This window comes from Anabrus simplex, chromosome 1 (assembly GCF_040414725.1).
Source record: "Anabrus simplex isolate iqAnaSimp1 chromosome 1, ASM4041472v1, whole genome shotgun sequence".
Taxonomy (NCBI): Eukaryota; Metazoa; Arthropoda; class Insecta; order Orthoptera; family Tettigoniidae; genus Anabrus; species Anabrus simplex.
The window spans coordinates 1,515,974,689-1,515,999,638 of NC_090265.1; the positions used below are offsets into that span (position 1 = coordinate 1,515,974,689).

The window sequence follows — 24,950 nt, forward strand, 5'->3', positions numbered from 1 at the left end:
ACTGTATCTACACTACAATTCTTAACTGAAATGCGGTTATGTGATCTTTACAGATGGTGGATTACTATTATTTTCCCTACTCCATGGGACGGAAAATAAAAGTGTCCTTAAATGTTGAAAAATATGAGGTTGTTTACAATAATTTCTCATGAATTGCAGTTATTGGAATGTAGGAACTTGATTATTAGCCAACCACTCATAAATACTGAAATGTCAAAGGTGTGAAATATAAATTACGGATACTTTAACTGCCTACTCAGAACTACAAATGATTGCAATACAGAATCAGCTGATTTTTATTTATATTTTCTTGATACACTACACCCTTTGTTCACAGACTGTAGCCAACAATGCCAATATTTGAATAAGAAGAGCGACAATAATCAATAACAATTACGACTGTTAACTATTTCGCCAGTGAAATACTGTCTAGTCTGTTGAAATCCTTTCTTTAAACAAAATTTACAACAGTATCACGTTATTAAAAGAAGTTATTACCTTCGTGATAGGTGGAACCGTTGAACTGCTATTTGAAATACCTTGTCAAATGCCTGCACTAATAGGTATAACCGCTACCGAAGTTACGACTCTTTTTAATATCCCATATTTGTAAGTACCGTATTTTATCAACAAACCTATTGATATTTTTATAATACTATTAAAAAGAAATATATATTTCTTCTTTCACGCTGACCTAAATTACCTGTTGTAATCTAGCGAACACCTACGGAACTACTCAGTGTGGAAACTGTAAATAAATGCCTGCTAATCGCAGATTACTACAAATAAACACTAAACACAATTATTTGTGGAGCTAAATGTATCACACACACACAAAATTTGGTAAATATCTACAATTATTAACTACTTTATCACTGAGATAACACAGAGCTCTTGGAACAGTCAACCACTCACTAGCGCATCCAACAATTAACTCTCACTGGTATAGAACAGAATTGTTCACACCTTGTGAATTATTTCCAGCAACTTCTGAACTGTAAAACTTCTGAAGAAACTCGCTAACATTGGAGAAATCTTCAAACAAGTTACTAGACTTAAAACCACCAAATAAAGAAGAAATCAGGGAAATAATAACAGGAATGAAAAACAAGTCATTAGCTAAAGACTCAGGAGCTGCAGAGTTATTGAAATATGCTGGAGAACACTTAGTGACACTGTTTCAGGATATTTGTCAGACAGAGAGCATTCTGAAGGAATGGAAGTCAGCATTAATACACCCACTGCACAAAAAAGGGGACAGAATAAATGTTAATAATTACACAGAAATCATAAATACTAACTCGTAAGAGAATATGTATTATTGGTCCACCTTTCAGTGCAATTTAAACCTTATCCTGGCTCAGTCCGGTGATATTTGAAGGTGCTCAAATACATCAACCTCATGTCGGCATATTTACTGGCATGTTAAAGATCTCCTTTGGGACTAAATTCCGGCACCTCTGCATCTCGAAAAACTGTAGAAGTAGTTAGTGGGATGTATATTATTATACTACTATTGAATATTAAATTCAGTCATGTGAAAGTTATTCCCTTCCTGTAAGTTACATGTTTTAGCCCTCATTGGGCCACCCTCAGCTGGTTTGAACAATTGACAAAGACATCTTAAATACTACTAGAACTATATAAATACATGATACAAAAGTGATGATGATGATGATGATGATAAGTCATGAATGCTCAAAGAAGTTACTGGCAATTTATCGTGACTGTCTTAAAATGTTCTCTTGTTAAAATCTTGATAGAAAGTTAATAATATTATTCCAGTATATTCTAGTCATAAAATGTGCCTAATATTTGTCAGGTTGAATTGTGGGGAACTCTTCTTGTTTAAATGTGAAGGAACCGTTTTTACTCATAGGACAGAGTTTTTGATGAAAAATTTCAACACAGAAAATCAAGTGTCAGAATTACTGGCAGTTCTTAAGCCTGTTGGAGTCTAGAAAGAAAATAAAATGAAATAAGTATAGTGGTGGAAATTGAAAAAACACGGCTAAAAGAATTTGAGTAAATGATGATACTATTTACTCACTCCCTATCCTTCAGCCTCCTGGAGCACACTCTGTCCACGTTGTGTCATGTCATGTTGATGTTACAACTGAACAATGGTGGGCAGCAGTAGAAAGTTGTTTGTTATTTGGGGACGGCAGCTGAGAAGGGGAAGGGAGTCCATAGTAGACCCTAGCAAACAAAGAAAATAATATCCATGGTTATGATGATGATGATGATGATAATAATAATAATAATAATAATAATAATAATAATAATAATAATAATAATAATAATAATAATAAAACAAGTCTGCAAAAAAGGCAAAAACATCACTGGAAAATGACATAACAAAAAGTTACCAGGAAACTAGCCAGTTCATTAAATGCTCATTAAACCTCTAAATAACTTCCAAAACAGTTTAAAATATAACATCAACAACAACAATAATAATAAAGCTATAAGTCCAGAGCCACGTAAGCTGTTCACATCACCGCAGCATGATGTTACAGACCATACTCCATTTATTACAATATATAATATGGTAATCAGTAATGCTCATTAGAGAGAGAGAGAGAGAGAGAGAGAGAGAGAGAAAACCATGGCACTACAGCCCTTGAAGGGCCTTGGCCTACCAAGCGACCGCTGCTCAGCCCGAAGGCCTGCAGATTACGAGGTGTCATGTGGTCAGCACGACGAATCCTCTCAGCCGTTATTGTTGGCTTTCTAGACCGGAACTAATGCTCATTAACAACTTCAAAATCATTTCAATTTTTTTTTTAAAATTGTTTATTTATTTACTTTACGAAGGCATATGACTGTATCCATTTCCATAGACCTTCAATGCTGAAAATGTTCAGTTCCAGATGCCACCCAAAATTTATCATATTGATAGAACTCATCTTAACCAATACAAAATCTAAAGTTCAAAGGGGAATTTTCTGAGCCATTCTGCATAAAAGCAGGTTTATGACAGGGGGATTTCCTGTCACCACTGCTGTTTGACTGTGCCTTGGGGTATATAATGAAAGAATGGTAAAACAATAACCCGAAGAACATCAAAATTGGGACAACGTAAGTTTAAACTGCCTGGTATTTGATGATGACCTTGCTCTCCTGTCCAACAATGTTCAAGAAGCCCAAGAACAAGTTAAATAAGTACAGGAAATAGCACAGAAGATTGGCCTCAGAATATCCTTTGAAAGGACAGAAATCTTGTTAACTGACCATTCGTTAGTAAAATCACAACAGAAGAACAGGAAATCAAAATCATTGACAAAAATTAAATATTTAGGAGAAATACCTCATAATATAAAACATCAAAAATCAGCCATAGGATAATAGAATAAATAAACTAACCAGAGCACAATATATCACCTGCCGTGATCCTAAGGATTCGGCAGGCTAGGACCTGGTTTGGATTTTTTTCGGGAGCTAATATTAAAAATAACAACAAGGTCAACTTTCCCTTCACCTGTATTACCTTAAATAGGCACACACTGTACACTTACCAAATATACAATTAAGAATCTTGAAATCTTTGTACAAATACAACTATAGCTCTTGGTTAGATAGTCTTAAAGTCCTTGACTGTCCAATTCAATAAGATCAAACCCTGCAAAACTTGATAATTACTTATCTTGTGATTGAAGACTTCTCTCTGCGTCTGACTTCTTTCTTGACTTCTCCTCTGCGCTGGCATCTCAAGCATTGCAATGTTAGTTAGAGTGGATGTGTATCTCCAAGGCTCAAATTCGTCACCCTCGAACTCCGTCGTCAGTCAGAAGAGCCTATCTCCCAACAGTTCTGACTATACGGTTATGTTACCCTTAGGAAAGGCACACTATATTACTTGGTCTTTCTAGCAAACAGTTCGATGATCGTTTCCAGTCTTTAGGCTCACTGCCACGACAAGAAACTTAGTCGTTATGGCTCTAACTCTTCCTATAGCAACCTGCTATCCTTGCTGTCCACAGTGATACCTTCACTGCCTCGCGTACCCTTTACGTTTTCTGGACTGTTTCCCTCAGTGGCACACGGCCACATACTACTTGCTCCACGGCTTACTGCCATAAACATAACCTACAAATTCTGTACTGTTCTGGCTCACAGCCACACACACGCTGCTTGCACGCAAGCTGGCTATATTCTCCCTGATCTGTCCAAGTACTATTCCCTATATCCTCCGTTCGAAGCTTCTCAAAGTTTTTCCCTCTACTTCTCCAGGAGTACGTCGTTTTTAAGTCTGATTGGTTCACATGTTCCTCCCACTAACCGATGGGAAGTGACATGGAATCTACTTGAACGACTGGCTTCTTACTGCGTCAGAAAATCTACACACTACTTCATTCTAGAAACACTTCCAGAACTTTCTATTGCATTTTCTGTTTTACACTGACGCTGTGATGTCAGCTATTTCACAACATTACACATGCACTAACTTGCGTTGCACCAGCTTGGCCTCAAGTAAAACTTGTATGAAATCTTATGTTTTAAAGACTTATAATTTTTTTCACTTAATATCTTGTAATTGAAATGAATAATGGTAGCACATTCTCATTCCCTTGTTTCTTAGGTTAACGCAGTTTTTTAGTATCAATTATTATTTCAAATTAACTCCAGTTTCACTGAATTTTGTTGCAATAAGTTGTTTTTTGCTCTGCATTTTGATGTAAATATTTTATATTTGTGCTATTTTGTTTCCGTCTAGGCTCTCTTTTGTTTGTTTTTTCATTTGCGCTTTCATTATGTTTTTTAGCATTTTTTCAACTCATATTATGTAAATTATTCCAACCCCCCTAATTTTTTCACTGAAGATGGCTCAAACGAGCCTAAACATGTCTGAACTTGTTTACTCCGTCTAATGACGGAATATATGATGTATTGAATAGGAGGATACTTTCATTTTTCGCCATTGTAAAGTAATAAAATTATCACTCAAACATTTGAAACACTATAACTTCTTGCCACTGTTACATGATCATATAAACACTAAATCGATACTCAATATCCTTGGTCTCAGAGATCTCGGATTCGAGACTCACTCGAATCTGTTAGCTCGGCACTGAGACATGAAAGGGGGCGCGTCGTCACACACGGTCATTACACACCAAAAACACATACAATAAAAAGGGCCTCACAGTAGCCACAAAGTTAAAACACTATAAAACATAAGCAAATGCAACAATTTTCAGAAAAACTAACACTGCAGAAATAGAGAATACTTCAGATTGAAAGGAGAATGCCAGAATGTGCATAAACAGAAACTACCAAGAAAATGGATACTGGAGATGAGCATCTAATGAACCAGTCTACAAGGGAATGGTACTGGTAATGAGAAAGAAACAAATTTCATTCTTTGGACATTTACTCAGGGCACCAGAAAACAGGATCAGAAGAATTATAGAAAAAATACAGAACAGTAGGAGCAACATTAGATGGATTACAGAAATCAAGGAAGATATGAGGGAACTACAAATTGCAGTACATTAGCTGATTTACAAAACAAAATTGACCAAGTCAAGAAACCCACTGACAAATATACCAGACAACAAACAGAGATCATCAGCAGACAATGGGCGGGTGATTTCAGATAAAGAAAGAAAGTACTGGGCTGACAGCAAACTGAAAAACTCTTTTTATAAAATTGCCCAAAGTGGTCCAATAAAATAAAACTAGAATTATAGTAGTGCAGAAAGGCAATGACATCACCAGAAAATGATGTAACAGCAAGTCACTGGTAAACTAGCCAGCTCATTAAACAAACCCTAAATAATTTCCAAATCCATTTAAAATGTGATGAAAAAAAATGAAATGGCATATGGCTTTTAGTACCGGGAGTGTCTGAGGACATGTTCAGCTCGCCAGAGACAGGTCTTTTGATTTGACGCCTGTAGGCTTCCTGCGCGTCATGAGGGGGGTGAAATTATGATGAAGACGACACATACACCCAGCCCTCGTGCCAGCAAAATTAACCAATTATTGTTAAAATTCCCGACCTATGCCGGGAATCGAATCCAGGAGCCCTGTGTCCAAAGGCCAGCATACTAACCATTTAGCCATGGAGCCGGACAATGTGATGATTATGATGGTGATCAAAATGCTACATGTACAGCTCTGTGAAGGCTGTTGAAGTCACTGGAGCATGAAAATTACTGACAAATTAGATAGCTGGCCTCATATCAAGGACAGACCATTGCACCACTTTGCACTCTCTGCTGGACTACGGTATAAACAGAATTTAAACATACGTGTTTTTACATTTCATAATCATTTTCTTTGATTGTAAAATAAATAAAAAGGGTGTGATTTAATAGAATCTGATAATGTTCTGTCAAGAATGAAACATATCATTTTATTTTTAATTATTGGTAACTTTTTCATGTATAATCTGCTAATAAAATGTTTTCCTTTTTAAGTATTTTATAGAGTTATGGTATATTGATTTAGTTTCAACAGCCTAAAAAAAAAAAGTTATAAATTCTTTAAAAAATTGTCACTAATTATCAACTTCCTGCTTCAGATTTATCACATTATGCAAAAGACTGGTACACTGAGGCCTGGAGATGAGAGGAAATATGGAACTTTAGCAAGAACAAATTTTGTACAGAAGATAAGTCCAGTCTTTGGCACAAACAAGTTGCCAGCAGTATTTTCATCATATTCTTCAAGAGTAAGTAGATCATTAATTTATGACTTTTTAGCTAGTATTTTATTCCATGGAATAAGATCAGAAAAGGTGAAGTAATCTTAGATGAAAAGAAATAAATTCATCATTATTGTTTACAAAAATTATATTTTAAATTACTTTCTGTTCTATATACATGTTTCTTTAAAGGATTTTCCAACAATAATTGTCAGTTTTTCACAAGGGTGGTTGCAGTTTTAATCTCAGTCAATGCATGAGGAATTTTTAAAATAAAAATTCATATCCCTGTGGTTTTAATCCATAAAAATTATGCAAGTCCCTTTAGTATCTTCACAATATCAATAGCAACATAAAACTGTGATTTCTGTTTTGTTTTGTGAATTCCATTTTATCTTCTTCTTATTTATGTCAAGTAAGTTTCTAAATTTTTCAGAAATTGCCGTATTATTCGTTATAGTCCATTTTCCTATCGTACAGTTATTTTATATCCTGTATATGTTCCTCTTATTGCATACCACAATCAGAGTTTTCAATCTTCCTTTTTCCATTACATAAGCATAGTTCTCTGTTCATTTTCCAGAACCTGTTCATAAACATTTTAGCATTATGAATGAGCCATTTTAACCCTTCATGGACGGTGGTAATTTATGGCTGTAGGTGGTGAAAAACTGTAAAAAATGCATAGGAATTTTGGAAAATATACTAAAACAATGCTTTTGCTGGCAGGACCTAGTGTTTACAGTGCACTGTGTCTTCTGGTATACGCTAGAGCAATTTTGTTACTTTCATTGATCTGTCTCTGTCTTATTCTTGGCTTTGACAATATGAAAGTGACTGAGGTATGAGCGATGATGATAATAATGCCATTCCTTCTGCAGCCAGTCCCTGCTATGAATGGTGTGAAAATGTTGCTCGTAGGGTTGGTTGATGCATGCATTTCAGTGGGCTTGGCAGACTGATATGTAATAGTAACTTCTGGCTCGGTGAGGAAAGCAGCGGGAAACTACCCCACTCCTCATTTCCCTAGTATGCCTCTTCAGTGATGCCTAGGCCATCTATAACAGCTGATGGCAAAGCTGTTGAGGATCCAACCTGCCTTAGGGCTAAAGACTGTACATACATACTGTCCCCGACTAGGTCTGCCGGTGAACAAGAGACACCCCAGGGGTGCTCAGTTCACAGGACCTCTGACTTTAAAAAAATATAAAAGTGGCAGGATTGACATAAGGTTCGGAAAATAAGAATGTTTTAAATATAGAGAACATATCACACTTTTATTCAATGAAAATAAAATATTAGCCATCCTGACATCTACGATAATGAAAATGATCGCTACTTTACGTTAATTACTATTGCTCTTGATGTGACAAAAAATTACAAACAAATGGGATGGTACACATAACTTAATTTCCGTACCATTCTAACAGAGTGTTTGAATATAACATTGTTTTTCTTTGTTTTAAAACATTCATTTAGTAATTTAAAGTCGAGTTAATTTTTTAAAAATGAGGTCTTGCGTAGTATTCCTCGAACAATCTGAAAAATGCATTTTAATAAAGTGTATAATAAAAATATACAAGATTAATTAATTGATTTTACCACCTTGACAAAATAAGAGTGAAATTCTGTTCATCAAAAATTTTGTTAACATTGACATGAAAATTTGAATTTGCCTTTGTTTTCTACAAGTTATTTCGAGACGTCGAGTATATCTGTTCACGTCTTCCCACTTAACTCCTCGTGAGAACTAATAACAAAACTTATTATCGCTTGGTCATTAAATGAACAAAAATTAGCATTATGACCCTACGGAAAAATCAATAAATAGGGAAAAATATATCCTCAACGTGGAAATCCTGCCCACATAACGAATTAACATCATCAAAGTGTCACACATCACCACAACACAAATGCATAGAAAATAACTGTCTTACCACTAGAAAATCTCTAAATCTACTACTAGCTACTGAAAAATATCAAAGAAGAAAATATCTACAATATTTACACATCATCATCGGGTGTTAATTTCGCCACTCTTCCATAAACTCGTTCCAACATGTTAAAAAGATAAAGTCTCCACGTGAGTACGAAATAAGAAATCGAAAAGTGAGCATGCCTGGTTTCGAACTGTAACATTATTAGAATATTCAATTGAGGATCTATTCTCCAGACCTGAGATCTTCCAGTAAATTTACACGTACCTTAAACTTAGAATTTCTGACTTTCATGAACACCATTAGGATATTATCTTGAATTATGGAGAACATCGATCAACATGGACTTGTCCTCATCATCAGAAGACATTATTATGTTAACAACACCTCGTAAAATCTCGAAGATTCCGTATTTCCATTATACTATGATCAACGTCATGTATAAAAATATTCCTACATTACCATGTGAAAATTCCAATTTCACAAAGACTCATATCGTACGTACAAATTCCTCATAAATCACGCGTACAGTACAATATCATAACGACGACCATAACTCATCGTAACCAATTATCAAGCCTGTGTAGTCATGAAAATTATAAGGACCTGTCATCGTCCCAAAACAAGTCATATCCTCATTAAATTTGTCTCAATGATTACCTAATAGATTAGTTATCACATACCATATTGCATGTACTCTAAATAAATTCATACCGGTACACTCGATTCGGAATTAATATCCTGATGACATGCTATAGTAAATATAAGGTACGAGTAAAAGTCCAATTACCATGAAAATGTTAAAAATACTGGAAAAATATCACCTCGATAAATTCATTGGACACAGATTAACTCACTATCATAATGAATTTCGTACAATAAGAAAGGGTGGTTCCGGTAACACATAGATACCGTAACTTCAACTGATCCATCATCATCAAACTCGTCAATCCGTGGTCATGAATCAAGCAAGTATGCAAATTAAGCTACAAGTCCTATCACATCTCTAGAAATAACCAGTGAAATGTCGTAAAAATAAATCAACCAGATATTATAGAACAAATCTAAGGAAAGATGAAGAGTAGAAATAAAGAGCTACATAGAACAGATATAAATAAGACGTAGTCGACTTAACTTATTTAGTTGTCTTCACATCGCGAAGTCCGGGTCCTCAATCACCCATTCTAAGGCGAAAGTCCCTGCATTTCGCCGCTGCCGACGTTGGTCATGGGCTTAGAACTTCATGATGAAATACGTGGAGTCCAAGGCACGAAGTTCCATCTTCCTCAGGCGATGATAACGTAGAGGCCCTCTTCCACGTTTACACTCGTGAGGTTGCTGAAACTTGTACCATATGAGTTAAAAGAAATCCTGAGCACACATGCAATTTAGGATGGAAAGAACACGTACTTTAAAAATTTTGTCTGCTATTTCGACGTCTGTTTACTGCATTAACTCAAGTCGTAGATTTGCATAATTGTAGAAAGCATCGAACACAGGAATGAGTCCACTATCCCTGATGATAGTATTCCACTGAAGTTCCGCGTTGAAATCCGCTAGCGAAGTACACAAAGTGACTGTAGATAGTAGACCAGGAACATGTCAGCTTGTGAGCGCTTGTACTCTTATGACTTCCTCTTTTCTTCTTCTTCTTCTTCTTATTGAACTGTTTTGGGCTCCTTATTTAATAATTTTGCCCAGTCAATATTCTTATGTAATTAACAAGAACTATATACACACCTAACCATACGGAGCACTGAATAAAGACACACGACAATGTACACAATATACACTTGATAAACTCATATAGCGGGAGCAATAACTAAAGCAAGTGCTAAAACTTCATATAGAAGGTAGAAAGCCCGGTTCAAGGGAACAAAAGGAGCTGAATAATCAGATATGAAAAAAACACCTTTAAAAAGACAATCAAACATGCTATGTACACAAAGGAAGCTAGGAACATACCAACTCACTAAACAACAAAAACAATGAAAGCATGGTGCAGATGCTAATTATAAGGTTAAGTGAACGTCATCAAGAAACGTGGTAATTAATGAAATGACAGTAGGTGTCAAATTGTAAAGTAAACAAGATATGCTAGACAGGCAATGGAAATTTGTGCTGAACAAGGCGGTGTAAAAAACGGTGTCTGGCTGAACGATATAACGGACAATTGAAAAAGATATGGTTAGCATCTGCGTCGGGAGAACCACAAACACAAAGTGAGTGAGTTGACAGATGAAATTTATATTTATACAGTGGTGTAAGCGCATGATTAAACCTAAGACGGATAATAGTAATGATGTGTCGTCTGGAATACTGACCTGATACGAACCATGGTTGTAGGGGAATGAGCGGTTGAAGTTGGTAGTACGATCTACCCTTGTAGCTTGCAGTATTTTGCCATTGTATTTGCCAATCTTCACGAGCCTTACGTTTAACATGTATAAAGTAATCAGTAGGTGGAGTAGCTATAGAGGCAGCGGGGAGGGGAAGACGTGACGCTTGTTTAGCAGCATTATCAGCTCGTTCATTACCATAAATTCCAATGTGAGCTGGTACCCAAACAAACGTAAGGTAGACGTTTGAACATTCAAGGGTGTAAATTAAATGTTTGAAGTTATGTAAATACCAGTTGAATGAAAAAGAGATGGAGGAGAGTGATTCTTGAATCAGTGTAAATAGTTACTTTGTCATAATGATGTTGTATAACATAAAGGAGGGCTTGTCTTACGGCAAAAAGTTCAGCAGAATAAATAGAAAAATAATTGGGTAATCTAATTTGTTGGACAAAATGCGGTTGTACAGCAAAAAAGCCGCTCCAACGCCAGTTAGTGTCTTCGAGCCATCCGTATAGATGTCTACAGAACTAGGGGAGGGGGTAACACGTAATTTTTTGTGAATCCGTACTTGAGTACTGTGCGAAGAAACATCGTGGCTATAATTAGAAGCAGGAGGTAAGATAATATACGGGCGATGAATAAAACATGCATAAGAAAAGGAATAATACGGCAGATTGGGCATGCGAAAAATAGAATCTCGTTGTTCAAGTAAATAGCTATATGCATGATACAGGGCCGGCATTTTGATAAGACGAAGACGATGACGAAAGGTATCAGAAAGTTCAAACAATAGTTGTAATTTGGGAATGAGAGGAGTAGCAATTACGGCAAATTTTTTAAGGAGATATTTTGTGGTTAACATAAGACGCCGTATTTGTACAGGAGGATCACCAGCTTCCACAAGTAAGGCATTAGTAGGCGTAGTACGAAGAGCACCTATACAAATCCGTAGGGCGCTAAATTGTATTGTATTTAATTGTGCTAAAGTTGTGGTAGACGCCATATCTAATACGTGTGCACCATACTCCAATTGACTCTTATGACTTGTCTTAAATATCGTGAGTGGCACTCGTGGTCGGAAGTGAAGTCAGCTCAAATACTGAATTCTTCTGGGGTTTGATTACATAATTTCACCATCATTTCTAGCCGAAATACCGTTGAAATCAAGTAAAAATTCAGTTATTAATTTTTATAGTTCACATGTGATATTATTAATACAGTTCAGTCAAATATGATTCATGTGTACCTTCCTAATGATTCATATCACGCCACTAAAGATATTATAATATTTCATTTATAACAAATCGATGTAATTGCAGATGAACACACTCTGGTTATTTTTATCACTCGTTCGCTTTTGTTTTTATTATTTTTTTACAGTCAGCCAGCTACCCCCTTCAGGTCAGAAACTGGTTTTCTATCACCTGGCCAAGGCCACACGTACCTCGCCGACAAAGCGAACCCCAGTATCACACTGACCCATATTCAGTCAGCCAAGACCTGTGTACGGTCACAATACATACATACATGCATACATACATACATACATACATACATACATACATTCATACATTCATACATACATACATACATACATACATACATACATACATACGTACGTACGTACTAAGGCAATGAAAATATGCCCAAATTAACCACATATCTTGTTTAAGAGTAGGAACTCAACTTTGAATTTGTCTGGAGACAAAATAAATATCGTCTCGTCATTTTCTCACTTGAAGAATGGCACAAGGGACACTCCATGATATGATCTGACAATGGTTAACTTTAAGTACACGTTAGTCCTCTGTATGTCTACCCGTTAGTCCCATCCTGATATGGGGTCGGGGATGAGGTGAGATGAATTTATATGGCATTTTTATACGGCTGGATGCCCTTCCCAATATCAACCTCAGTTGAGGAGCTAGTGAAGAAGAAATGAATAGTTGTGAATGAAACTGGGTAAGCAGCAGGAACGAAACTGCTCTGGCCTAAAAATAGGAGCTGTCCCAGCATTTGCCTATAAGTGAAAATGGCAAATCACAGAAAATCGTTTTCAGGAAAGCTGACATGGCGAACTCTTGCGTCTTCTGAATGCAGAGCTTAGCTCCGTAGCCATAGTGTGGCTACTCCGCTCAGTACACATTAGTCAACTATTATGGAATATATGTACAAAAAGCTCCCTTCAGTGATGCTTTAGTTTCATTTTATGTCTTTGTTCACCAAAAAGTGGAAAAACTAGTCAAAGAACAGTCGCAGAAGTTGTATCCACACTACGCAAAAATAACATTAATATTCTCTATGGTGTGTTTCAGTATCAAAGTTTGATGGCAACGTTGGCCCTTGATCAATATTACGAATTTGTATAAGAGTCATAGTTCCTGAAATGTTATTATCGTACTTACATTCTATCCACTCTCTCGCTGCCAGTGTCACTTGTGTGGTTGTTACTCTCAGATGAGCTGGAGAAAGAATTTTCAACTTCAGAGTTACATACACTAAAATCCAACTCTTCTGTGTCTATATCAGTATTGCTAATCTGTTTTTGCTGTGCTATTTCATTGGAAAACTGCAAAAATACGTAATAGGTATACACGCTAAAAGCTGTGTTACGCAACATGTTTATTATGCAACTCTCACTAAGAGGAGAAAAAATATTGCAAGATACTGAGGGTATTTCCGTCATCGGTAGAGTTCAAGGAACAACTTCTGTCATCTATCAGCATATTTGTATACCTCCTCGGCTAGTAAAGCTGCAAAATTTGAACGGAATATAGATATACTTGCAGTTACCCGTGGCTTTGCTCGCGTGGATTTCATAATTTGATAAAAGTAATCGTTCCTCGGTACTGTACTAAGACATTGTCTGAAAATCCCTAAAGTAAAAAACTCAATGAAAAATTGACTTTCATTTACCCCAGAAACTCTTTGTAAATAACGCTTGTGGTATTGCCTTTTGGGGCTAAATGACCATGCGAAATGGAACTGTACATGTGAGAAACAGTCTTTCTCTCAAGTTAAAAAATACCTATTTCCACGCTCGTAATATCTTCAGTTTTTGAGATATAAGTATCCGTCATTAAAAGAATTCAACCCCTTTATCAGTCCTCCTCCCACCCCCACCCAACCTAAGTGTATTTTCCAAAAAAAGTTGCATGTTTCTTTATTTTTAAACGAGATTACAAATACCAATTTTCACGTCTGTAACAGCTTCAACTTTTGAGATGTAAGCATCCTCATAAAAAATTATTCAACTCTCTTTTCACTTCTGTTCACCCCCGTCAAGTGCCTTTTCCGAAAATAAAAGGTATGCATTCCTGTATTATTACAGGACATTCAAAATCCAAGTTTCATATCTGTGACATGTTAAGTTTTTGACATATACGGTAGATATACCAGTACTCATCTTAAAAATTCACCTGCTTTTTCAATTCTTTTCAGCCCCTCAAGTGGATTTTCCTTAAACAAAAAAATGTGTGTTTATTTTTAAAGAAGATTCAAAATGCCAAATTTCACATGTGTAACATATTCTGTTTTTGAGATATAAGTATCCTCATAAAAAGAATTCAACTTCTTCACTTCTTTCCACCCCCTCCTCTGTTAAGTGGACTTTCCATAAACAAAAAATATGTTTATTTATTTTTAAAGGAGATTCAAAATACCAACATTCACGTCTGTAACATCTTCAGTTTTTAGATAGAAGTATCCTCTTAAACAGAATTCAACTCCTTCTTTAATTATTTTCAGGGATTTTAGCTAATATACACCTCGATTACCTAGAACACACTCAGATATTAAGCCACATTAAAGGACTAGATCTCTGGCTACGCTATGTTGATGATACTTATGCCATAATAAGTAAAGAACTTAATAACAATCACAACATTCTAAATACCTTAAATAACTTACACCCAAACATTTAATTTGCGGTAGAAGAAGAAGAAGAAGAAGAAGAAGAAGAAGAAGGCATACTTAATTTTCTAGACATTCAAACAATTCGGGAAAAAAAGAAGTTCCATTTTAGAATACACAGAAATCCCACTTTTACACCGAATACAATACAAAGCGACTCCTTACACCCTATTTCACAAAAGAAATCCGCTTACTATAGTTTCATCAACAGGGCATTTAAAATTACAGTAACTGAAAAAGACAGGAAGGAGGAACTAGCTTACATTCGCCAGCAAGCCCTTTTTAATGGCTATAGTTTGAAATTCATCAATAAAATCATTACTAAGTGCAAATATCAACAACAAATAAAATTAAAGCAGCAATCGGAGAAAGCGAAGAGGTACGTCAAATTCACCTTCAATAACCCGAGGATTTATGAAATAGCAAATTCGTTTAAGAAACACAACACCGTAGTAGCATTTCCAACTAACAACAACACGAAACATAGATTCTTCAATCATGACAAAGTCTATAAACTTAAGGACGATGAATTTCAGGAGTCAGGCATTTATAAGTTGATATGCAATCAGTGTAGAAAAACATATGTGTAACAATCAGGAAGAAGCTTTACAATTAGATATCAGGAGCATGTTAATGCAGGGAAGCACAGGAGATTCTCTGCTATGGGAGCTCATATGAAAGAAGCAAGCCACAAATTCACTAACATTAAACAAGATCTTCAAATCATTAGTAGGATTAATAAAGTAAGTCTTATGAACAACGTAGAAGATATCCACATTATTATCGACAAATTAGAAAACAAAGAATGGAATTTAAATGAAACGAATGACCAAAATAACCTCCTATCTGAGCATATATGTAAATACATAGAATAGGTAAACAGAAGACAAATACGACGAACAAGTAGAATAATCAAACACGACGTCACAGAAGCACAGCTAGTACTCCCACCCCCTTCGCGAGATATATTAGATGGCGACACGACCTCGCTTCCCCTCTCTCCGGTGAATCATACAAACGAGCAAACTGTGGCACATCGCTATAACACTAGGTCGTGTACATGAAAACAGTCTCAAGGCGGCGGAGTATAAACACCATTCCAGAAAGCTGAGTTAAAGCAATATACTCCTTAGCACTACTTTCTTTCTGAGATCAAACTAAATTAGAATAATTTACTTTAATGATACACTTTAACATTTTACGATCTTTCTGCTGGTTGCAGATCATGAGGCAAGCTGCCCAAATCTGAGGACGGCCATTTCACGCAACTTTAAAATCACCATGGGACCATTGTAAATTAAGAGTTAAACACAACCTGCTACTAAAAATAAAAAGCAACTTTCAAGGAAGATAATTAACACAATAGACAATCAATAAGAAACTTGAAGACTGTTATACACACCGATTTTTAACATAAGCAAATTCAAGCCACCTAGTGTTTTTACAAAAAGTGCCTGATTACAGATGTTTTTAAGATTTTTTAAATATGTTTGATTAGAAAATAAGTCTTTAAGTATTAACATAGATGCGAATTGTAACTGAAGTACCTTTTAACACACCACATTAATAAAATCCCCCTTTTCCCTCCCCCAAAAAATTTCAAGCGCTTTATCAATAGTTATAAGTTCCCATGGGAAGGTAATTTAAGATTTTAATGCAGGTACTAATCAAATTGTTTCATCTAAGCTAGTTGAAGACAGATGAAAATGACCACTAAGTGGTCGAAGCATGTCTTGTATATGATAATGTTTTTATAATCTGCCAAAAGGCAAGAAATAAAGTATCGATTACGCGGTGTTTTAGATTAATTTGTTTAATAATTTGTTAATTAATTTATACAACACTGCACCCTTACGGGCGGCTGGCCCCATGGATTAGCACTGGGAGCACTCTACACTCAGGGTCTTAACAGGTTCTTCTTTTTGTGGGGCTATTTCCGAGAGTCGCAGGTCTTTGTGTATGCCGCAGCTAGCTAATGTGTCCATACGAATACGTGTCCGCGTCTGTGGTGAGAATCGGATTCGGAATCCTATCGGGCGGCCTGGTTTCTGAATCTCTGCATCGAGGTTACCGATTCGTCGCCGTTCAGTCTGCATTATCTATTTTTATAATTTGTGACGTACATTCAACGACCATGACTTTTGTTTTACATTAGAGGTATTCGTACTTCAATATGACCTTGAAGTTTCCATTAAATTTACAGGTAAGGTTGTTTACATCTGTTGTATAATGAAAGGATGGAGATATTCTGGATTGAATTCTATTTATGAATTTAAGTGATCCTACCTAAGACGAAACCAAAGCGTGATCCTAATTTTTGATATTTGGAATCATTGATAATGACACAAAAACGGTTGACGTAATTCAATTAATTTAGACCTATTTCAACATAATGCAGTGAATTTGAATTAATCAATCATCATTTTTCAAGAGCTATTCATACTTACGAACACCAGTGCACATCTATTCATTAATACACCTGAACCTTGAAATTAATAATTATTTCCGAGATCTTGTTTTAACCTGTTCTGTTTGAGTGTATCACCTGCATGATCATATTCTTTTCTTATACTATCATTGTTTTGGGTACCTTTTTTTCTGTTTGTTTTGATTAATTCCAGGTTTGCAATAGGAGAAATTTAATCCCATCCGCGTCACGTCCAGCTAATAATAATGCCTTTTTTATGTGATACCTATCCTACCAAAAATCAATAATCATCACCATCCTAACTAACTTATGCCGTCCTAATGTGGCTCGCCTTGACGCAACGATAGCTACACGCCCATCCTCGCACATACCTTCGAGGATCGTATTAACTTAATGCTACTGCATAAAAATTAATAATAAAAAAATAAACACATGTAAGAACAAGAAATATGCACACTCAAATGTCAATAAAACATCACATGATATCTTTACTACTTAAACTTAACCACTACGGTATGTCCATGAAGTAAACACCTAATCTAACCGATATCATGGCATGTGTCCTCGTAGTTATGTGCGTGGCAAGCTTTCTACACACCGCAAGCGTATCGCCATCGTACCAACTGAAAATCCTAATAACCGAATGTAAATTCCGAATATGGCATCCGAAGTGTCGTGATAATCAATTGAACAACCCTGGCCGACATCGCATCGCAATTAATAATCAACAGCATCACCGTCTTAGCCTACACTTACATATGAACATAACAGTCTTAGCATTCACTCATGTATGAATATTACAACCTTAACATTCACTTATACATGGGTATTACAATCTCAGCATTAGCTTGTACATGAAAAACACCTCCATATACTTTATCCAACTTCACAGTAACATAACAAGTTAAATAGCACGTTGTACGTAACGAATTTAGGACGAATTTTCACTATCACATCTCAACTTATTGTATAATTCTCATGGCGCAGCACTTTTCTCTATTTCAATCACGGAACCTCACGTGAGCTCGCCCACGCATCAATAGCAAATCACGATATCACTCCCACACTATATTATTTAACAACACAATAACTATCACCATCGCAGGCACTTAATATACTTGGCATTCACATCATCATTATTATCATTATTTATTTCACTTCGACTCACATTAGTATCATTTCTTATAACTTCACTACATTTGTATCACTTACCTGCAGAACATCCTCATTGATACCCCGATATGCAGTTGCTTCATAACCATACTCGTAATTATAGTAAACATGCTGCAATTATCATCCGAAAAACGACGTATCCTGAAATTTACAACGTTCGGTGTCTCCGTGCTTATATTACATCACGTATCCATTTACCTGCGTTACCTGTGTCAACTTCACAATAAATATGCTGATCCAATGCTAACGCCTGTTACATACGCCTGCATAAGCTCGTGCCTTTCAGTAATCACGATACCAAAACATAATATAAACGATGCCGAAGTCGCCTACCGATATAACAAGTCGTTCGCTCACATAGCATAGAATTTCGAATACCGTGTCGCCAAACGCGTACGGTATATGAATTACTACAGGCCAAATCACATAATATCACGTCGTTCATTGTGTAATTATTATTACGTGTTGCCGAACTACTTCAGGACATGTACTGTACATACACTACTATCTACATTGAAAATACTAGTAACTAAAATAAACTGCAAATAAATAAAATGCAGAAGGCATTATTATTATTATTATTATTATTATTATTATTATTATTATTATTATTATTATTATTATTATTATTATTATTATTATTATTATTATTATTAAAGAGAGTGTAACATTACTGACTTGGATGGCCCGGGTATTGGGAAGCACTAGGCCTAAGTTATCCTTTCTCGTAACCACCTCATCATCTCAGCTGCACGTGCTTTTATTCATCTAGCTCTCCATGTTCTCCATTGTAATCGTATTCCTTGGATATTCCTCTGACACTATTATTTTACTTTCATGCAGACCACACCTGAAAAAGGCTAACATTAGATTATTCAATACACACACAATCACTATTGAACCAACAATGCATAAACTTCCACTTATATGTAGATGTTTGTAAGATACAGACAATTTCTTTTGCGTATTGCGTTGCTTTCCTTGTAATGGCTTTGGCTTGTACAATTGTGAGTATTACGTCGTTATTTCGCACTGTTTGCATTCATTTGCGGCGTACATACCACCTAATAACTTCTTTTCACATTCGGTTCATGTGCACTGATAATATGCTCGTCTAGCAACCACTTTTCTTAAGCTTCCGTATATCAATTTCACATTATCATTACCTCGACTCCAACAACAATGAACAATGTACAGGCTTATAATATCTTCCTTTTCGTTTTGAAACAAGACACGGAATACAGAATTACACACTAGATGTGGAAGTTTATCTTAAGTACCTACTTACATCTATCGATACCTAGATGTCACCACCGTCCTTATTTATAACTATCGATGTTTTAACATTTTATAACATTACCCTGTATGAACGATCTTTGGTTTCGTCTTATTTTATACACTCTACATTTTACATTTAACTTAATTCTAACATTATTTACAAATATTTACACGTCTTTCCGCTCAAAGATGAAAGCAAAGTCTCTCTCTTCACGATCACTTCTTCGCGTATTCAACGTTTGTATTCGAGCTCTCGCCTAGACTGTTCCGGCGCCATGTTTCCGGACCTCTGCTCGTTGCTCCCTTACTCGCGTTATGTTCCACATGGAAACGGCACAATACATGTAAAGTGATATTGCAAGAAAACCTTACATGATAGAAGTAAATGGATTGAAATTATGGATTCAGTGCATCAACATTATGTAAAATCACAATTTTTATTGAAAATGAAAAGTTTAAATTCGCAGGCTAGTGTAATTTCACATTCTGATGTAAAGAACAAATACATACAGTATGTGTACCACTTGCTTCAACAAGAACACAATGTTTAGTCCGCAGAGGAGCAAAGTTTGAAAAACCAATCTTCACACCAGGATATGACTGTTTGAAATGAATATACACTTCTGCAAGGTTGTTTAAAATTAGCCTCTTTTGTATGTGTTCTTTTGTGCCACCCATTCTAAGACTCACAAAGTCTTTCTTGGCAAGCATAATTCTGCTGACATCATCATTGCAGTCGAAGTTCTTCACAGTGTCAGCCACATCTAGTTCCAAGCTCCTTCCTTGTTTAGGATTTGGTGTGGACAAAATCCCACATTCTCTTATTAATAGCTTAGATTTACATATCATGTACTGTAGTTACTTGCACAAGGAAATTCCTGCTTTATTCGTCTGATACTCCAGTCTTCAGGAAGGATGGTCAAAATTGTAACTTTCTCACTCTTCTCAGTGGTTTCTTCAAACTTTTCTTTAGGTTGTAGCAGTGTGGCATCTGAAATGTCGTTGTGAGGCATGGGTTCTTCAGCTGGAATGTGAAATATCTTCTCTTACAACTTTCACAATTTTAGTAGCTTTCTTTTTGCAGTATGGCTCTTTCTTCATTCTCTTCTTGACGGGTGATGCACCGACACTACTCAGACTTTCATTTAATGATTGTATAGAAGATTGAGTCCTATATGTGTCCAATTCTATACACTTTCTTCATCAACTGATGAGCTTGGTTCTTCCTCAGGATTATCATCAGATATTTTAATTTTCTTCCTACAGTTTTCACAATTCATTTGTTTACTATTCACATGTGGTAGTTTTTCTATCATCCATTGTAGCACCCTCCTTAATTAATATCTACTGCTCTTGTGCCCTTTAATATCATATAGGTTGCAGCACTGTGTCTGTATGTACTTTTATTATTCCATTTTCTTGCACTTTTTCGAATTATCACTACTTACAGAATCACTAGTCTCCAAATCACTTGTGAACTCCGCAGAAGATTGAGCAGGACTGAGCTTGCTTAGCAGATTATCAGTGCATCTAGGAAGAGAAAACGAGAGTGGGAGAGAGCAACCTTGAGACAAGTCTGAACTGTGTGATGCATGTTTGGTGCAATAATAGTTTACTACTATTACCTGCACTTATACTTTATTTAAAAAAATCCTCCTGTTCCGAAGGGCATCCCAACATGAAATTTATACCAAAGAGAGAATGCATTTAACTGCTTAACATATTTTTTCTCCAATAAAATTAAAGATACATTTTCTTAGATATTCAAGGTCAAATGTGACACATTTGACCTTGGAATGAAAAATTATTTTAAAAATGTAACTATTTTTAGTGTAAACTATGTCCCTTTAGTTTCAAAATAAGACCAACATGAAGGTTCTATCTCAATTAGAAGCAATGTTATGATATATTTTTGTGGAGCGCACTAGGAAGAATTTTGCATTCTTTACCATGTTTGTAATATCGTAAAGCAGAGGCATAAAATTTTGCGTGTGTATACAAACAACTTCATGTATTTTGATTCCTGAGATGGATGGGTTGAAAAGTATGTATATATATATATATTAAATTTTGTGATGATTAGGCATGGAATAACCCGAAAGTGTAAAAATGTGAGTACTGTACCTTGTGCCTTAACATGGTAGGCCCTACCTTTTTATACATTTCTAAATAAAGGGTTATTGATATATAAATGGGAAAATATATTCACATCATTGACACAAGTGTGATAAACAGATATAACTTGAAAGCAGTATTCCCTTACCCGTGGGCAAATGATGCAAGTATCGAGCTCAAATTATTATTATTATTATTATTATTATTATTACCACTTGTAATGTATAGCTACGAAGTGTTACATCCAGTTAGTATTTGTATTATTATTATTACATCATATGTTCATACGATACAGTTGCGTTGTTTGTGAGGTTATGTCATGAAACATGTACTGTACATAAATATTTATATGAGTTCAGTTAATGTAAATAACTGTAAATTATTATTATATAATTTATCATTACCTCTATATGATGTGTAATCTGCTACAGAATTGTGAAACACACTGTAACTTCCAGAATGGCTATTCTGTACATTATGCCGCAAATGCGATAACAGGTATAACTTGAAAACAATATTCTCTCAACCATGGGTAACTAATGCAGATATCAAGCTCGAATATTATTATTATTATTATTATTATTATTATTATTATTATTATTATTATTATTATTATTATTATATTAATTTACAGTTATTTACATTAACTGAACTCATATAAATATTTATGTACAGCACATGTTTCATGACATAACCTCACAAACAACGCAATCGTATCATATGTACATATGATGTAATAATAATAATAATATAATATACGCATAAGCTAGCTTCGATGGTGGGGTCATGTGCGGCGAATGGAGGAGGATAGGTTACCTAGGAGAATAATGGACTCTGTTATGGAGGGTAAGAGAAGTAGAGTTAGACCAAGACGATGATGGTTAGACTCAGTTTCTAACAATTTAAAGATAAGAGGTACAGAATTAAATGAGACCACAGCACTAGTGGCAAATAGAGGATTGTGGTGATGTTTAGTACATTCACAGAGGCTTGCAGACTGAACGCTGAAAGGCATAACAGTAATTATTATTATCATTATCATTATTATTATTATTATTATTATTATTATTATTATTATTATTATTATTATTATTATTATTATTATTGTATGTATAGCTTGAAGTGTTACATCCATTTGGTATTAGTATTACATCATGTGTACATGCGATATGATTGCATTGTTTTTGAGGTTATGCCATGAAACAGGCACTGTATATAAACATTTATATCAGTTCAGTTAATGTAAATACCTGTAACTTAATATTATAATTTATTCTTACCTGTATATGATGTGTAATCCGCTACAGAATTGTGAAACACACTGTAACTTTTAGAATGGCACTAGATCATGGTAGAATAGTCTGTACATTACAGTATGCCGCAAGTTTGATAACAGGTATAACTTGAAAACAATATTCTTTCACCCATGAGTAACTAATGCAGATATCAAGCTTGAATAATAATAATAATAATAATAATAATAATAATAATAATAATAATAATAATAATAATAATAATAATAATAATAATAATAATAATAATATATGCAAATTGTAATCCATAATTGTGAAACACACTGCAACTTCCAGAATGGTATTAGCAGTCTCCATATTGAAATACACAGTCATCTGTTTCGACTGTGTTTCAAAGGTTTAACCTCCATATTGAAGTGTCGGCAGTTGTTTTTAATAATGGCGGCTTTGTTGATATTCTTGAAGTGAAGTGTTTTGATACTGTGATTAAGGTTATGTGTGTGTTAATTTGTGAATATATGTGAATAAAATTAATTGTACCAACTGACAGCATTTCGTGTGCGTCTGTGTGGATACGTAAATTATAACCATGTTGTTAGCCATTCGAGAATTTATGAGAAGGTAGTTTGGTCATGTATCTTTCTAGAAGCCTGGCCAGGCACGTATATAAGGAGGTGGTCTTGATGGTAACGATGAGTTATTACTTAGTTCGAGTTATGGGTTAACAGGTTATACTTGTGACCACGTTGTGACATGCTTGTAAGCAGTAAACTGTTTCAACTATGTTTTAAGGTTGCAATCTCCATGTTGAATTGATAGGCAGTTGTTAAAATGGTGGCTTTGTTGATGTTCTTGGAGTGAAGTGTTTTATTTGTGATACAGTGATTAAGGTTATGTGCATTCACTGTGTAAATAATTGTAAATAAATCCTGTACACAAGTTGACAGCATTTTACGTGCATCATTGTGGGTACATCATCCTATGTTATGTACCGTACTAAAACATTACTATTACAATGCTATCACATTATTAAATCACAGTAGAAGAATTAAACAGGCAGGTTAGATCCTGAACATTATATAACAGTGTTCAATTTATATTTACAATTTAGAAATCTTCTTCTTCTTTGGCTCTACAGTTCATTGTAGACCTTGGCTTCTTCAACAATCTCCCACTATTTCCATGCCATGTTTGTCTCCATTAATCAGTCCATCTTTCTTTTGTTGAAGTTTTGCAACTTGATTTTTTATAGAGCAGGGTTTCAGCCCTACATCCAACCTCTTCTAGAAGACAGGTAATTTTTAGTCAGGGTTTTCCTCCCTTAGCCTTTGGGGAGCCATCCCCACATACTACAAGGCAGCAGCATTTCACCAGAGCCCTGTTAGCTGCCACTTTTTGGGGTTCCTGCTGGGCTTTCACAGTTAGTGAAGTGATCACAGGGCACATACAGTCCCCACTGTATACGGTATCACCCCACCAGGCAATCCCTTACTTAATGACGTTGCCCATCTCCCACGGCGTGGATGAAGGGTTGGAATTATGGGAGACACAATTTAGAATTACTACCAATAATAAGGTGATATATACATATACCATGTTGTGCAACTCCCTGCATAAATGTTGAACTCAATAATAATATTGTATAAACCTTCTCTTAAATAATATGGTGGTAGATTTTCAGTTGTTTCAACAATGTTTCTAAACCTACATTTTCATGAAACTGGGCCAAGTTGTTTTTGTTGTTGTTATTGTCAGCCTTTTTAAATCACTAATAAATTATGCCATACGTCATAGTGGCATCATTAATCTAAGAACGCTTGTTAGAATACTTAAGCATTGTACATGTCTTGCCACTCAACT

The 24,950-nt window shown here is 35.4% G+C and overlaps 1 protein-coding gene across 1 annotated transcript in view; it reads left to right on the plus strand.

Moving 5' to 3' along the window:
• LOC136879866 (tubulin polyglutamylase ttll6) overlaps positions 1-24,950 on the plus strand; it is a 651,223-nt gene that overhangs the window by 621,317 nt on the left and 4,956 nt on the right. The window contains exon 14 of the mRNA XM_067153263.2: positions 6,530-6,679. Within this exon, the coding sequence (XP_067009364.2) occupies positions 6,530-6,679 (150 nt within the window). The remainder of the gene's footprint in view (positions 1-6,529; positions 6,680-24,950) is intronic.